Consider the following 19,090-nt stretch of genomic DNA (forward strand, 5'->3'; position numbering starts at 1 on the left):
TTCCATCACATGTTTTTTTCTAATAACGATTCATTTACTTTGTGTTTAACTAATACGTTTCTATGTTCCTTGGTTCTGAATTTTAAATTTCTACACGTTTGTGCAATGTGAGTTCGACCATAGATACAAAAATCCCATATTTATCAGTATCTTTAATACTCGTGAGACTATTTAATTTACAACGTGGATAGAATGTTACTATAAATTCTATGTACTTTTTCATTACATTACTTATTATTGTAGAAACATTTTGAACGTACGACAAGTAAATTCTTGTGTTATCTACTTTTATTTTCCCTCTAACTTCGGGTTCGGATCCCGTCACACCAAACATGCTCGCCTTTTCAGCTGTGGGGGCGTTATAATGTTACGGTTAATTCAACTATTCATTATTAAAAGAGTAACCAAAGTGTCGGTGGGGGTTGGTGATGACTAGTTGCTTTCCCTCTTGTCTCTAAATTAGGGATGGTTAGCCCAGATGGCGCTCGAGTAGCTTTGTGCGAAATTCAAAACAAACCAAACTCTCTAACGTTTTACATGCTAACATTCTTAATTCATTGATATGTTTATAATGCAACATGTCAGAAATTTCCAGTGTATATTCCCTACCTTTGCCACAATGTTAATGTTGTATTGCTTTTAACTGCAAATAGATGTTTTACACAAGTGTCGTTTTAAATTATTGATAAAATACTGCATCATATAATTTGTGGAAATAGCATTTCAAAAATTTATCTAAAACTTCAAGCGGACCACGTGGCTTAGTGTCAAAACCATAGAATCCAATCTCCTATACGACGTTTCAAGGAGAGTATTTCTCAACTGTATGAACTTTTCTTTGCACTAAATCATCACTGTTTGTTCTCGAGCTGAAAATTTAGTTGCATCGTTTTGTGTTTCTAGAAGTACAATAAAAGTGACCTTGAACTGTGAAAATACACTAATAAATATATGATTACTGAGAAAATTCCAGAAAGTTTTAATTAACGTACTCATCGTGTGTATAGTGTATTGAAATTCAGTTTACAGTTACATAAATTTTTGATTAATTCTGAATGCTTTAACCACTTATAAATTGTCATTTTAAGCTATATAATGAATTTAGTTTAAGAAAATAGGTAAGTTCTGTTCGTGGTGTATTTGCATTTTACTTTTAAAACTGTTGTTTAAAAAGTATACTCAACGCACGATGTCTTAAGTACGTGCTTGTAAAAGTGCTGTTCGAAAGTTACGCAAACTACTTTTAAGTAACTTCAAGAGAGCACTTGTTCTTTACAAAAATCAAAAATTTGATTTAACATGCACCCTGGCTTACGAAGGTAAGTTCGAGTTGCGCATTTGATTTACTACGCATCCTTACAAATCTGTTGGATCCGGTTAGCGACAGTAAGTTCGCGTTGTGCACAATATGCAGCATTTAAGAATTTTAGCGTCAAACAAAAGAAGTTTTAATGATCAATTTTTCAAAGATTGAAAGTTCTCCATTCGCGAAAAACTTCGTATAATTCACATGGGAATAAAAATGGAAATTTAACTCAAAATCAACTTGAAACTTTTCATTTGTTATATAGATCATAAAAATGTGTAAATTGTAATTCTAGCCTTACATTACTTTATGCCACAATTTTTGCACTGTTAAATGTTAAACGGTTAAAAATTATTAAGCAAAAATCTGTGACTCCGCTCAAATTAAGTTTCCAGTTTTTTTGTTTATTATATAAATATTGCCATTTTTGTTTTAATCTTTTGTTTCCATTTTGAGGCTACTGGAAAAACGTACAGCTTTGTACCATATCAGATTTCTTGAAATAACGTATTCCGTCATCGCCAATAATAAAGTTTATGTGTTTGTTGAATTTTACGCAAAAATAGGCCTGACATGAGCAAATAGTTAGGGCGTTCGAATCGCAATCTGAGGGCCGCTCTTTCAGCCGTGGGAGCGATATAATGTTACTCTCAATCCCACTATTCGTTGGTGAAAAAAGTAGCCTAAGAGTTGTCTTACATTGATAAATTAGGGACGGCTAGAACAGATAGCCCTCGGGTATCAAAACTCGGTTTCTAACATTATAACACCACAAACATGCCACTTGAGGGTTGTTTGTTGTTTTGTTTTTGGAATTTCGCACAAAGCTACTCGAGGGCTATCTGTGCTAGCCGTCCCTAATTTAGCAGTGTAAGACTAGAGGGAAGGCAGGCAGCTAGTCATCACCACCCACCGCCAACTCTTGGGCTACTCTTTTACCAACGAATAGTGGGATTGACCGTCACATTATACGCCCCCACGGCTGGGTGGGCGAGCATGTTTAGGGCGACACGGGCGCGAACCCGCGACCCTCGGATTACGAGTCGCACGCCTTACGCGCTTGGCCATGCCAGGCCATACCACTGGAGGGCAAAACACATGTAATAAAGCATAAGTGATTCTTAAAGATAAGTTAGGATTACAAAACAAGTACTTATACATAAAACTTATTTTAATCTAAAAATTAGAATGTAACAGTAAAAGACGTTGAGAAAAGTAAAGGGTAAGAAGTAATTTAATATCAAAATAAAACTTAAAATGTTGAATTAAATAACAAATAGTAAATGAATGTAACGAAAATTCATGTTAAAATGAAGTAAAAATTGGAAAATGTTATAAAAGATAAAATAGCACGGTGTATAAATTAAAACTTAAATTTAATTTGAGGAACGAAAAAGTCACATAAAAATCAAAACGTTTGAACTATATAACTTGTTTGTTATTAGATTATCGTATTAATAAACTAGGAGACATTCTTGTTCTCAAACATACGTCAACAATGATTTTTAAGCATACCTAACACAGCATTGTAACTACTAATGGATATAGGCTTAAGGCACTGGTAACAAAAACAGAATTAACTTCTGCCTAGAACACTAGTCCTCGTATTGATTTATGATTAAGCTTTCGTCGTGCGTAGCCTGTGAGATAATCTAAGTTCATTTAGTAATTAGTTATTAATATTTTCTTATTTATTACTAATAATTAACCAATTGTTATTCCACGTTTCGTCTGCTCTGCAGCTATCTTCATGGTACTCTGAGAAATTGCTCTTTCCATGTTAGTAGTGACCATAATTGAAAGCTGAGAACTTTTTGATCGAAATAAAACGAAAATGCAGAGACACAGGACGAATGAATAGCACATCAAATACTATCACTGAAGGACGTCTCGAAAGATGGCAGCGTATTGGTAGCCGATATGTATGATACAAATATTTAGTCAGAAAGACAGCAACTGATTAATAATTATACTTAGCTGTTGATGTAGGCTACTCACAATGACAAAGATTATATCAAAATATTTCCAGTCATTCCTTCTTTGTTATTTAATTAGAAGGTAATAATTAATCACTAATTTGTCTAAGATAATGATATTATAGGTTACTCACCATGACAACGTCTGCATCATAACACTACCAAGTGTTCCTTCATGCCTTAATTAAGATTCTTTATAGCATTTCTGTAAGTAGTGGTAGAACTTATAAATCGAATCGTCTATAAGGTGGATTTCATTCGTTCATTATAAACGCCTTTTTATACAAAATACCTATGTGCGAGAGCGTAGTTTCTGCTCGTAGTACTTAAAATTAATTACAAAGCTCAAATCAGCTCAAATCGTACTCTTTAATGGTTCAGTGGTAAGTGTGGAGGATATATAACGATAAAATTTGAGTTTTGATACCCGTGGTGGACACAGCAAACATAGCTTACCGAGATTGTATTGCTCCAAGTGGTGTCTCAAATACACTGAAATAAGCTGAAACGTCTTATCTATCACTATGCTTCTCTTCTCATTTCTGTTTACCATCTTTTGTAAATATTTATGTCCTAGAGGGTTGGTAATATACAAGAAAACTATAATCGTTTTGAAGAGTCACGCTGAACCCTGGTTTTGAAATTACAGCGAAAGGCTATATGTAGGTACTTTGACTTTGTAAGATAATTGTTTTCAACATAGAGCTATGCCATGATTTATTTTCTTAATTATAGTATATTTGACATACAGGCAACATAAAGCTATGCCATGATTTATTTTCTTAATTACAGTATATTTGACATACAGTCAACATAGAGCTATGCCATGATTTATTTTCTTAATTACAGTATAGTTTATATATAATTAACATAGAGCTATGCCATGATTTATTTTCTTAATTACAGTATATTTTATATATATTTAACATAGAGCTATGCCATGATTTATTTTCTTAATTACAGTATATTTTATATATATTTAACATAGAGCTATGCCATGATTTATTTTCTTAATTACAGTATATATGACATATATTAATCAAAGGTATGACCTAAATCAATTCAGTTAAGTGTTTCTCTGCTGTTTTCATCCATACGAACGAAACAAATCCATTTGTTTGATTTTGTCACTTACCAAGCTCTCTCATGTTTCTCACACGCTGTAGAATAAACAGAAATATTCCATTTTTACGAAAGATACAAGGAAAATAATTTAAAAAACGTAAATATATTTTTTTAAATTACCGGTGTCCTTTAAAAACTTAATTAATTGTATCAAGTTCTGTACAAACTCGTCAATGTAACATATATGATTGATATATTTAATTGTGTATGACGTGTGAAACATATATAAACATAATGATTTTCCAATTCGAAGTGTTAGTGTAACAGAGACACGGACATGTAGTTCTTAAAGTAAGAGTATTGTATATTTTAGCACCACATGAGTTCACTGATGTGACCCACATTATTAATGGGCTACAAAACACCTGGTGATTATATAAAAACGTCATAAAAAATAGTTTAAGTAATACAGTTAATACTATTCACAAAACTAGCTGAAAAATAACTTTTTCAACTCGTGTTTGTCTCTGTATACGTGCGATTACAAAACACCGACTTACAGGAGTGCATATGCAAAGAACGAAGTTACCGAAAATTATTTACATGAAATAAAAGGCACATTTGGTAATTTGCCATTGCTTATTTATATAGTGAATTGGATTATATATATATATATATATATATAGATGTACACATACAACTAATTTGCTTCATATAATTATAAGATCATTTTCGTAGAAAATATTACTATTTTTTGTCCAATATCATTCAATTTTCAAATACAATACTTTTATACAAGTCCTGGAACTAAAACTTTATCCTTATTTGAGTTTCCGAACAATTTGATTAACGCGTAACAACGTATAAGATAATAATGAAACGTATTTCTCGAAAACTAGACTAAATTGAAACTTAATGTATAAAACTGAATTTATACGGTGTTTACATAAAGAAATCCGTTGACTATAAGAGTGAAGTTGCAATTTCTTTGGTTTTCAACAATAAATGGGACACTGACGTTAGACGTTGATTGTCTGACATCAAATTATCTGTAATACCTAAGGCTATGGTTTTCTTGTCTTGATCTGAAGATAGAGCTCCCAGATAATCCTTAGAAATAAAATATTTTTGCTGAATGTCTGATATGGGAGATGAACGATAGTCTGGTAGTAAAATATTCGTCATATTCATAGATTGTGTTAATAGCATTGAGTTATAGTAAGTTGCGCCTGTGTCGTTAGAAGGACTTTCGTGAGGGTTATTAGAATATCCAGTACACGAAGAAGTCGAAAATGGAGCAGTATGGAAGACGAAGTCGTAAGGAGATGACGCAAATCCACATGTATCTGTAATGGTGTTGTTCAGGAAGGGTAGAATTGGTGTTGTTGTCGAAAACATTGTTCCAAAAGTGGAGTTCGAACCTATGAAATATAAAGAGACAACTATGAATAGCTTAATAAACTAATCTTTGCACTTTTCCGCTCATCTAATTTACATCATCTGAAGTATGACGACAAACATTGGCTGTACTGAACTATATTCTATAAGACAATACATACCGAACTATATTCTATAAGACAATACATACCGAACTATACTGTATAAGACAATACATACCGAACTATACTGTATAAGACAATAGATACCGAACTATACATACAATACGAACTATATTATATACATACCGAACTATATTCTATAAGACAATACACACCGAACTATACTGTATGAGACAATACATACCGAACTATACTGTATGAGACAATACATACCGAACTATATTGTATGAGACAATACATACCGAACTATACTGTATGAGACAATACATACCGAACTATACTGTATAAGACAATACATACCAAACTATACTGTATAAGACAATACATACCGAACTATATTGTATAAGACAATACATACCGAACTATACTGTATGAGACAATACATACCGAACTATACTGTATAAGACAATACATACCAAACTATACTGTATAAGACAATACATACCAAACTATATTGTATAAGACAATACATACCGAACTATATTGTATGAGACAATACATACCGAACTATATTATATACATACCGAATTATACTGTATAAGACAATACATACCGAACTATACTGTATGAGACAATACATACCGAACTATATTATATAAGATAATACATACCAAACTATATTGTATAAGACAATACATACCGAACTATATTGTATGAGACAATACATACCGAACTATACTGTATAAGACAATACATACCGAACTATATTGTATGAGACAATACATACCGAACTATACTGTATGAGACAATACATACCGAACTATATTGTATGAGACAATACATACCGAACTATACTGTATGAGGCAATACATACCGAACTATATTGTATGAGACAATACATACCGAACTATATTATATAAGATAATACATACCGAACTATATTGTATGAGACAATACATACCGAACTATACTGTATGAGGCAATACATACCGAACTATATTGTATAAGACAATACATACCGAACTATATTGTATGAGACAATACATACCGAACTATATTGTATGAGACAATACATACCGAACTATACTGTATGAGACAATACATACCGAACTATATTGTATGAGACAATACATACCGAACTATACTGTATGAGACAATACATACCGAACTATATTATATAAGATAATACATACCGAACTATATTGTATGAGACAATACATACCGAACTATATTATATAAGATAATACATACCAAACTATATTGTATAAGACAATACATACCGAACTATATTGTATAAGACAATACATACCGAACTATATTATATAAGACAATATAATCAACGAAAGGAGTCTGATGTACGGCTTTGGTGAATGTTTCATTTGTTTGTTTTCTCCATACGATTGTATTCCATACGAACGACGAATGGACGTTTATGAAGAAAACACCGATCGTTAGAGGTAGTGGGCATTTCTCTTTAGTATATTCAGAACCGTAGTGAAAGTTGTGTATACGCCATAAGACAGTTATTCTGTGTACCTAAGTTCCTAGAGAAGACAGTGAAAGGAGTTAACCTGGTTTCTCTAGTAATAAGCTATATTGCTCCTGTAATGTTTTATTATTATTATTTAATTTCATTAGTCTTAAAACGTTCCTATAAAACGTTTCGCTGCTTTTATCATCATGCTTAGTGTGGTGAAAAAAACGTTGTGACGTCATCATTCAGTTAAAAGAAATGTAGGACTAAGATAGAAAGTGTTTGTTTCTCCGGTTATTTGAACAGTTTTATTTTGTTGTGACTAAGTATAATATACATATTGGCTAAACCAAATTTTCAGTATGGGTAAATACGATTTTATAAATTATAATTTCCAAACCCAAAGGTGTAACAATATCGTATGGGCCTAACCAGTAGACAGAAGGGGAAAGTGCTACCCAACTTTGGATTTTTTTAGCAAAAAAGATAAAAGCATACACCACACAAAACTTCGCTTGTCACTTCTACCTTACACTCCCCCTCCACTTTTAGCAAAGTTAGTGTGACGTAACATATAACATGTAGTCGAATATTATCAATAACCACCTACTCAACTGGTATAATTTTATAATGCGTCTTAGGATCATGTCAGTACTTTAAACCCTATTCAATATAACTAGGTGTAAAGGTTTGCTGAAATTAAAGGGTTAACTCTATTTAACTTTTCATGACCTTTGTGTTGATACGGTTTGTTTGTTTATAATTTCGCGCAAAGCTACATCAAAGCTATCTGCGCTAGCCGTTTCTAATTTAGCAGTGTAAGACTAGAGGGAAGGCAGCTAGTCATCACCACCCACTGCCAACTCTTGGGCTACTCTTTTACCAACGAATAGTGGGATTTGGTGCGACAAGGTTTCGAACCCTCGACCCTCGGATTACGAGTCGAACGCTTTAACCCACCTGGACATGCCGATCCGTTCATATGGTGTAATGAAAAAACAATCTGACATAATAAGGAAATATCATGAAAGTCAGAAGTAAGAACAAACAAAGATATGTACAGAATAAAGTAGTTTGGTCAAAGTCATATATTTCTTTCTATTAACACAACTAAAAATATGGTACTTACATTAACGATCACAGTTTACAATAGTAATACCAATACTGTTTAAAAAACAACTATAGAAACAAATCGCTACTGTGAGGAGTATAATGTTCGTAACTATTGAAGTACCTTATACTGATTCCCTTGTATCGCTAATTACTGGTTTTTTAAAGTTATTTTTACAGCAGTGTTTCACGTGAAGTGTTTATAGACGACGTAAGCTGTGAACTGAAATTCGCTTTACACCCCCTTACTCACTGACTTTGCGTTGTGGGCAAAGCACAGACAGCCCTTTGTGTAGCTTTGTGCTAAATTCCAAACATCAAAAGCTATAGCAAACGGGTCGCTGTTGTTGGCAGCTCCCTCTAGTGATTAGTTAAAGATTAGGAACGATCATATCTATACTTCTGAAGCGTTCTTCACAAAAGCTACATCTCCCAGTTAGTGCATACTCACATGATAAGAACGTTGTACTAATACTATTTTACTAACGCTCTACTAACATTATTCAACTGGAAATGCTCTCTCTGAGAACGATACCTTACCACAATATATATATATATTTGTAGCAGCCATAAAACAAAATGATTAATTTTATCAACCGCGCACGTTATAATTCCTGAATTTTTCCTTACTATTCACATATTATTTAGTGCTGGATAAATTAAAAACCCAAAGCTTAATGGACACTGCTTTCTAAAGTGAATTGGTGTCCATATTTAAAAAGATTTTCTCAACAGTTTGTAATTGTATCTTTTTCCATTTTTTTAAAACAATGTTTTAACGCGTCCTAATACAGCGAAGAATATCAATAGATTTAAACTATAAGTACCGATAGTAACTTTGCAGATTTTGAAGGAAATGTTTGTTTACGTAAGCGCAAGTGATAAATCATAGATTGTATATTTATTCACTTACCACTCTGCATGAAATTTATGTTACGTGATGGTTCTCTCTTTCGCCACTTAGTTCGTCTTTTCTGAAACCAAACCTACAGGAATGAAAATAGATCTATTACTGTCAAAGTTAACATTAATTAAAAATTCAGTAATTGCAATAAAGATTATTTGAACATTTGTAAAAGTTTAACTGTAGTATTCAAACGACTAGGAACAATATAAATGTCTTTGATTAGAAGTTACAGTTTTAACAGTAAGTAAGATTTATGTTTAAGCATTTTACGTATACTTTACTTTAGGTTATATTATTTACAGTACATAAGATTTGTATTTAGAACTGGTACAACGTATCGATCACTGGTGCGATCATTTTCACGTACACAATTTTTACCAATAAAGAACGTTAAAACTTACATACTTGAATATGATCTTACCAGTGATCGATACGTCGTACCAGTTCTAAATACAAATCTTACGTATTGTAAATAACATAACCTAAAATAAAATATATATAATCAGAAAGTAAACTCTAAGTGAAACAAGTCTTGAATTAGTTATGCATTATATGTTCACTAAACACAATATTGCGCATCATTAGCGTTGGTGTTAAAGGCTTGTGGAAAAAATTATGATCTTTCTATTGAACTACTTATTTGTGATTTTGATGACTATTTTTTATCAACTGCAAAAACTAAAGTAAGTGTCTCTCAAAATAGTCGAATACTTAATTCTTAGAAAAGGGAAGACATACCTGGACACGTGACTCACTGAGATTTAGTCTGAGTGCAAGTTCTTCACGTGCAAGAACGTCTGGATAGGGTACCGTTTGGAAGGTAAGTTCGAGCTCTTCCAACTGAAATGCCGTAAATGCTATCCTGGTAACAAATTAATGTAATCTTGTGTGTGTTGTAGTTGAAACTCAAATAGAAATATCAAACCATAACCTATTCTTTTTATATGGTGCAATACATTTTACTTTAGCAGAAATATATGTGAATATTTTCCATTTATTTACCATGTTTCGGTTCTTATGCTAAGGTTCTCAAAAGAAAAGAAAACATATTATGTAGTTTCTCGTCTGTAGAATACTTCTAATATATCGTAAGTGCTACTTGAAACTATACTAAAATAAATTCATATTAATATTTCTATATTTTTATGGTTTAGCGAAATTAAAACTAGCAGAATATCCTTCCAGATATAACGATTTGAGCACTCGACTCGCAATCAAAAAGTCGCGGGCTCGAATCATGTCATCGAATACATAATCCCTTCAGCCATGAGGGTTTTATATGTGACGGTCAATCTCACTTTTTGATTAGAGTGGATCACTTGTAAATCAGGACGGCTATCTTTGTGTGAATTTTAAGAAACAAACAAATCCTCAACCTACAACACTAAAGTAGAGGACGTTAAAAACAGAAAGTAGAATACAACGTTAAAAAGTTAAACGTGATATTGCAGTTGTCCACACCAAAATTACATGTCCTGTATAACACAAACGGAAATTTCATATTTTCTTGCCACGCTTCTCGTTCGTCCGTCCGACTACTTAAAAGTTTCGTTTATTTTCTCTTGAAGCTTAAATTATGATTCAATTGTCAATTATTTATGGTACTTGATGGCAGTGTTTAAAGCGATTTGGAGTTGGTACCGGTATGTTTGTGAGGGTATGTTATATTTAGTGTTTCACCTGATATAAAACACACTCACGTTAGAATTGCAGATACACTAAACCCAGATATATTTCCTAGTTGCAGAGACACTAAAGTTTTATATATTTACGATTTGCAGAGAAAATAAAGTCAAATGTGGTTTTAAGCTGCAGGGATGTCAAGGCCAAATATATACTTTTAGTCGCAGGAAGGTAAAACCAAATGCATTTCCTGGTTACAGAGAAGTTAAGACCAGACATATTTTCACTAAAGCCATAGATAAGTTCCTGTGATACAACATATATGTGATTTGGATGTTTTGTGGTAATATATTTTTGTCTCTATGCTATATCGTCATTTCTTCCCCGATGTGCATACAGACACATACCTTCAACCATTGTGTGCCAGTACTTACGTCATGTTTAATGTATTTTAATACTTGCTTCTCGTGCGTCACATGTAGAGATAAAATCGTTTTGTAAATGTGATGGATTTACTATCACATATTTATTTTAATATCGATGTTTATTTTAGTTAAACATATAGTTAGAAATGCATGTAAGTTATACTGTTAAATGTGTATTGCGATATTCCCGCCTATTCACTAAATTTGTAGAATATTCTCGAGCGTAAGAATAAACAATATATGTTTAACAAAAGCACTAGCATATTATTGAGCCCACTGAAATTTATAGAACCTCGCCTTAACGTTTATCAACCAACGCTCCAACAGACACTATATATTATTGGTTTGCTATCTTAAGTGGTGAAAAACTCATGTGTGGAAAGTAAAAAAAACTAATTAGTTACCCTTTAAGTGAACTGTGCCAATATCAACTCGAAATTAATGTGCTCATCGTAAGCCGTTGATAAAATATTCACTTCTAAACCAGCTAGAAGACTCAATACTGTTTGTAAGTTTATTAAACGTTTCTATATAAATCATTAGTTTTAATAACTATTTGTAATAACTATTACTATAAACTGTATTATTACTTGTATATTAAAATATGTTCCTTTCAAGAAAGAAAACTTTGTATATTAATTTCATTCGAAAATAACATAAATTTAATACATTACGATATTTACGTAACTCGTAAATTTAAATCATAACTTAGCTCAGTTTCAGGCTCTTTGAAATCGTAATACGCAAGATAATAAAGAAATTATAAAACGTAACATTAGTGAGCTCTATTGCTTAAATTACGTCTTACTTGTTTTCAAATTTCTTCGTGTTACATATTCTCAAATTAATTCATATTTTCTCTGCTTTGCATATAAATACTAAAAATTACGGATGTCTCATGTTGGTACGTGTGCTATAAGATAAAACATACGGTCTGCGTATTTCTTGTAGGTATTTAAATTAAATGTATTGTAAATTGATACTAACTTGTTTCATATAAAATACTGTTATATACAAATATGTTATATTATCTGCAATCATTAGCCTCACAACAATGTAGATATGTCTTCTACAAACATTACTTCATAATAACCAACTATAATATCATTCTTCTATAGTTTAGTTGTTTATTGTTTGTCCCGCTTATGACTTTAGTAACTCTGAGTCTATAAACATACGTATTAAATATCGGATGTCTTCTTACAAAAACTAGATGGGTCAAGAAATAAGGGCGAATGTGCGTCCCGGGGAAACCTAACAAAATAAAAATAGACAAGGGGTATGCGTAATACGTAAACCTCACGCTCGAAATCAGTAACTTCAGGTAGATATACTTTATTGTGGTTTTTCAATTGTTAGCTATTTATAATGGTGCTTTTACGTTCAAGGTCGTTGGCAAATGTTGCAGTATGAATATTGTTACTTTGTTTGTTTGTTTTGAATTTCGTGCAAAGCTACTCGAGTGCTATCTGCGCTAGCCGTCCCTAATTTAGCAGTGTAAGAGTAGAGGAAAAACAGCTAGTCATAACCACCCACCGCCAACTCTTAGGCTACTCTTTTACCAACGAATAGTGGGATTAACCGTCACATTATAATGCCCTCACGGCTGAAAGAGTGAGCATGTTTGGTGCGACTGGGATTCGAACCGGCGACCCTCAGATTACGAGTCGAACGCCTTAACACGCTTGGCCATGCCGGGCCAATATTGTTACTAATTTATGCCACGTGTTTTGTATGACTAAACTTACTTTATGTGTGTTCCATATTGGTACTAATGTTACGTGTTTTGTATACTACATTTACTTGATGTGTACTCCATATTGGTACTAATGTTACGTGTTTTGTATACTACATTTACTTGATGTGTACTCCATATTGGTACTAATGTTACGTGTTTTGTATAATTAAACTTACTTCATGTGTGTTCCATACTGGTACTGATGTACATATTTTGCGTAATTATAATTACTTTACGTGTGCTGCATATTCATACTATTGTTGAAAACCGTGTATATTAGAATTTATATTATACGCACGCTACTTAGACTGCTTGTTGAAGCTTACTTTATCTGTGGTTTTTGTTACCTTGTTCATAGTTTAGCTTACTTAGACTGCTTGTTGGAGCTTACTTTATCTGTGTTTTTTGTTACTTTGTTCATAGTTTAGCTTACTTAGACTGCTTGTTAGAGCTTACTTACTTTATCTGTGTTTTTTATTACCTTGTTCATAGTTTAGCTTACTTCAGTTGGGCACAAACTTTTTGGGTCAGGGGCCACAAACAGACTTCTCGTAACCGTTGGGGGCCACAAAAAGTGAAGATTAAAATCGTCCCACAGTTGTTTCACACAGGATGGACATCACATTTAAGAACAGACAAATAACGATTACATCAAAGAATTTGTAGATTATTCTAAGAAATGTTATGATACGTCAGCTGTCACAAAGTCAGTGCGATGGATGGATGGCAGTACGTGCTGCCAAACATGCTGGTATGGACAAGTGCATTCTCTTTCAGATTAGCAAATGTATCAGGCAACGTTTTGTAGAAGTCAAGCAAACTGTTTTCTCGGTAAATAGCATGTAGTTCATCAGATGCCTAGAGATTAGTAAGTTCAAGCTGATATTCTGCTGACAAGTCATCCACTGTTATACATAACGGATCAGCAAAAAGTTTCATCAACAATCTGCATTGGTCAAAGTGATGAAACCGTGAGTTGAAGGATTGAATCAAGGTATCTAGCTTCCCAACATAAACTTATGTGTCAATGTTCTGATTTTTCTGTAGCTGTGACTGAAAAGTGAGAAAGTGCACAAAGTTGCCTGATGCTGCTTGCTGCCAGAACAACTGCAACTTTGTCTTGAAAGCTGAGACGTGATTTGCAAGCTGACAGAGAAGCTGATTTTTGCTTTGCAACTTCAAATTCAGATTATTCAAGTGTTGTGTCATATCAACCAGAAAGGTCAAATCAGCTTGCCATGCTGGATCAGTCATGGAAACCACTTTTGTGTCTTTGTTCTTGCTTCCGACGAATTCTATCACCTCATCAATCAACTCTCAGAATCTTCTGAGCATCTTCCCTCGACTCATCCAGCGTGCTTCACAGTGATACACAAGGTCACCATAGTCTGAATCAATTTCTTCAAGAAGAATTCGAAACTGACGGTGATTGAGCCCTCGTGATTTGATGAAATTAATGGTTTTCGTCACTAATGTCATCAGTGCCTGAAAACCAAGTTCTTTACTGCACAGGTTCTGTTGATGAATAATAGAGTGCAACTTCACCGACTGTCTGTTTTACTTTCCTCGATGCTTCATCAACAGTGCTACCATCTCGCTACTTTCTCCGGTCATGGCTGGTGCTCCATCAGTTGTCACACTTACCAGTTTCCTGAAATCCAATGAAACACTACTACACAGTCGTACTGTCTCCTTGAATAGAGCACACCAGTTCTGACCCTTCATGGAACCTATACCGATTAGTTCCTCTGTGATATCAAACGATGACGACACACCACAAACAAAACTAGTAGTTGTGCTGTTGAAATGATATTAGTCGACTCGTCTGCTGTCAAAGAGAAGTAGACAAAGTTGGCTGCTTTATTTGTGAGCTGCCTTGTTACGTCTGCTGAGAGGTGTGAAATTCTTCGTTGAACTGTCATACGATTCAAAGCCACCGTCTGTATCTTGCGAACTGCTTCCAGACATAACTTTCCGATGCAGTAATCATACATCGCTTGACAAAATCACTATCAGTGAACGGTCGGCCAGATTTCGCTATCATCAACGAAATATCGCAACTGACCTCACATGCTGCACCTAAATCTGCTGAGTGCTTTAAGTGCATGTTCTGCTGGTGATTCAGCGACCGCTGCAGAGATTCAATTCGAGCTGTTCGTTCATCACCGACAACGTTGCAGAAATCTTTATGCTTCGACTCATAATTACGCTGTATATTGGATACCTTTGCCACTGCTACTGTCGAATGACACAGCAGACAAATCACGTTCTTCTGTTGTTGAACAAAACAGTATTGCGCAGTCCAATCATCATGAAACTGCCGGTTTTTGTCGTCAACTTTTCTTTTACGATTAGCTGCCATTTTTGTTACGAAATAATATCAAAATAGGGCACGTAAGTAAATCTCGAAGAACAATTAGGACGTGTGAGATTTCGTAATTACGGAAATATTACGTCATTGCGCCAATGATTAAATGCCTATGCATTGACGAGATTTGCTTATTAAATTTTCTTTATTGCTCGATACAAATATGGAACCATCCAATATCTAATCTAATGCATATTCTTCTAGAAAGCTTAATCTTCGCGCAGGCGCGAACTCTCTATGTTTGACTTTGCCGTTGGACATCGCGGGCCACTCGGCGACTCGTCGCGGGCCGGACTTTATGCATCACTGGCTTACTTAGACTGCTTGTTGAAGCTTACTTTATCTGTTTTTTATTACCTTGTTCATAGTTTATCTTTGCCAGATTTTTTTATTATTGTGCTTACGTTATTCATCCTCCATATTGGCAGTAATATTAAAATACACTGTACATAGTAATTTACATATCATATACGTACACTGCTTGGTAAATAAATTACACGTGCTGGATTTTGTTAGTATTAGACATACATTAGATGTACTTCACATTTGTACTAATGTTAGAATGTACTGCATAATTGCACCTATATTATACATATGTAATATGGGTATTTACAACACCCATATATATTTATAAAAACTTCGTTGTCGTATTAACATATGCCCATTTTGTTATTTTAATAATGTTTTGTGCACGTTATTGCTTAAGATGTCTCTCGTGCATATTAATGTTGTATTACGTTTATTGCTCGCTCTTAATTACGTTATGTATACTGTATCCTATTAACACTGCATGTCGTATTATTACGTTAAGTAGATTTTGGTTATTACCATGTGCAGTACGTTTTATTATTGTATTTGTTTCTAATACGTATTTACTTCATTTTAATATCTGTTTTCAGAAAGTTAAGTGTTCTGTGAGAAACTGAGTTTCTTTAGTAGTTAAAGCTTTTGTTCTCAGAGTTTCATCAGAACACAGAACAATTACTTAAATCTAAGATTATATATTTAATGGTTGGTTAACTTTAACACAAAAGTTCTTCAGTTCATTTATTTCATATTTTCATATTGAACGTACTAACCTCTTGTTTTCTTTTTTGTTCAGGAACCTTTTTCCTCTTCGGGGATTTTATTAAGATTAAGTGGTAGTTTTTTTTTTATTATTATTTTATTTAATAAATTAATCCAATGTTCCCTGACCTCTGTTTCTTCTCTGGGAGTTTAGACTTAATGGAATCAACTTAAAAAAAAAACCGAAAACGGCTAATGTTGGTCCATGATTTTCACAGCATTTAAGAATTGACAAATATCAGGATTATATTACAAACGGTAATTTATGAATAGAAAATTCTACTGCATTTAAGAATATTTGTGTGTATGTATTTGAATGTATGTTTTGTGTGTTTTTCCTTTTAAGCAAAGCCACATCGGGCTATCTGCTGTGTCCACCGAGAGGAATCGAACTCCTTATTTTAGCGTTGTAAATCCGTAGACTTATCGTTGTACAATGATGGCTTTTTTCCACGTGTCAGGGTAATACCCGGTCGCTAGTGAAATGGGAATAATATTCGGTATTTGGTCATGTCCGGGAAGTGTACCTTTAAGATGAATTATCCGGGCGTTATTTACTTTCAAAGTAATGGAAAACAAACCGTGTCTCATGTCATAGATCTTTAAAGTTGCACGAAAACAAAATTTCCTTACCGATGGTGTGTGTGTGTGTTTTCTTATAGTAAAGCCACATCACTATCAACTATCTGCTAAGTCCACCCGAGGAGAATCGAACACCTACCTTACAGATGGTTAGCATTACAAATTACACTTAAAAATAGACAGAACAGGTGTAAATAAAATATGACTTAAACTACATTAAACTGATTTAAAAATGGATTACAACTTGTAATTCCTCATTATATTTAGTAAACAAATGAAATATCACAGACAAACGTGGTTTAAGAAACACCTTACTAATTATCAGTAAGTTTTTTTTTCGGTTTTGCATTATCTTACCTGATCATGAGAAAAGTACGAAAAATATTTTATAAAACTAACCATCTAGTCTTACCTTGAATTTTCTGATCTAGGGCAGTGTTTACTTGCAAGCTGCCTGTCGTCGAATCCCGTAGGCACACTGAGTTTTCTGGGTTTCTTGTAAATGATGTCGCTATAACATTACTCGTCAGTGGGAAACCCATCGTACTGACATTACTCATTTCAAGCTGCGATTGGACGTGGTCCAAAATTTCTTGTTGCTCAAGCATCACTTGGGAACTGTGAAGTTTCTTTCTCTGCCCTTGGATTTCGTTTCTTACACACACATATATATATACATCAATCAGGACCATACAATGCGCTGTTTGGAAAATATATCTCATCATACAACCGTATGTTAACATCCAATTAAATTTAGCCTTACTTAATGGTAAACCACAAAGTTGCAAAAGGATTAATTGTTATATAAATATGTGCTAAAACTAAGTTTTTTACAAATCAAGAGCCCAAGAACTACAGTAAGAGATTATCAACATAGACGTCTAAATGTGTTGTCAGCTCACAACAATAAATATAATGTACGTGTGTTATATAATACTGTTGGAACGTGCGATTAGGCATCCAACTTTATGTCAATAGAATTGATATAGCAGTTTGTTTGTTTGTTTTGGAATTCCGCACAAAGCTACTCGAGGGCTATCTGTGCTAGTCGTTCCTAATTTAGCAGTGTAACACTAGAGGGAAGGCAGCTAGTCATCACCACCCACCGCCAACTATTAGGCTACTCGTTTACCAACGAATAGTGGGATTGACCGTCACATTATGACGCCCCCACGGCTGAACGGGCGAGCATGTTTGGCGCGACGGAGATGCAAACCCGCGACCCTCAGATTACTAGTCGCACGCCTTAACACGCTTGGCCATGCCAGGCCTTGATATAGCAGAAAAAAATAAAATAGCTAATAGAAACTTATTGAAATTCTATTAGTTAATTTGTTAGTTTACAGTTTAATTTGCATATTATAGTCTAATTCCAACGAAGTATTTTCATAATGTTTAGTGGGATTAACTTAGATATAAATAAATTGAAAATTTAACGCCATTAACTAAAAATAAAAGGTGTTCAATTCAGCAAGAAGACAGATTGAGCAGAGATTTATTTTTAAGATAAATATAAACAACTGAAGGTTAAAGGTTACTTTTTCCAAATTTTACTGTTACAACGTCTAAAACTCTCCAGAATTCATTAAATATTATGCAAAGATGACACATACAACTTTTCTAACGAAGCAGGTACATTATTACAAATTCGGTTAAACTTACAGACACTGAAGGTAATTTGTAGAAAAGAACAACATATATTTCGTGCTAAAGTAAAGAGAAATAAATGTATTTTATGGGAAAGTTAATTTAGTGTGAACGATAACTACAAACGACGTGTTGCTGGGCAACGTCATCTGATGATTAATCTAATGTTCTAAAGATAATTAGATAGTTTGTTTTTAGTGATAAATAAATAAAACAAAGAACAAAATAACTAAATAAAGTTTATAATACGAAGAAACGTTTGCTCATTTCTCTTGGGAAGATTCTGCCATATCGATAAATTA

General features: G+C 33.6%; 1 protein-coding gene across 2 annotated transcripts; it reads right to left on the bottom strand.

The window, feature by feature from the left end:
• Positions 1-4,142: 4,142 nt before the first annotated feature.
• LOC143258130 (uncharacterized) lies at positions 4,143-17,792 on the bottom strand. 2 transcript variants are annotated; one of them, XM_076517147.1, is made up of 3 exons: positions 17,554-17,792; positions 9,344-9,416; positions 4,143-5,768 (listed from the first exon to the last, which is right to left on the bottom strand). In XM_076517147.1, exons 2-3 carry the CDS (start codon positions 9,351-9,353, stop codon positions 5,311-5,313), a joined length of 468 nt encoding a protein of 155 aa, XP_076373262.1. In that variant the 5' UTR covers positions 9,354-9,416; positions 17,554-17,792; the 3' UTR covers positions 4,143-5,310. The 2 variants fall into 2 exon arrangements, with proteins under 2 accessions (XP_076373262.1, XP_076373263.1); XM_076517148.1 differs by lacking the exon at positions 4,143-5,768 and adding an exon at positions 7,200-7,390.
• Positions 17,793-19,090: the final 1,298 nt, after the last annotated feature.

Source organism: Tachypleus tridentatus, chromosome 7 (genome assembly GCF_004210375.1).
Source record: "Tachypleus tridentatus isolate NWPU-2018 chromosome 7, ASM421037v1, whole genome shotgun sequence".
Lineage (NCBI taxonomy): Eukaryota > Metazoa > Arthropoda > Merostomata > Xiphosura > Limulidae > Tachypleus > Tachypleus tridentatus.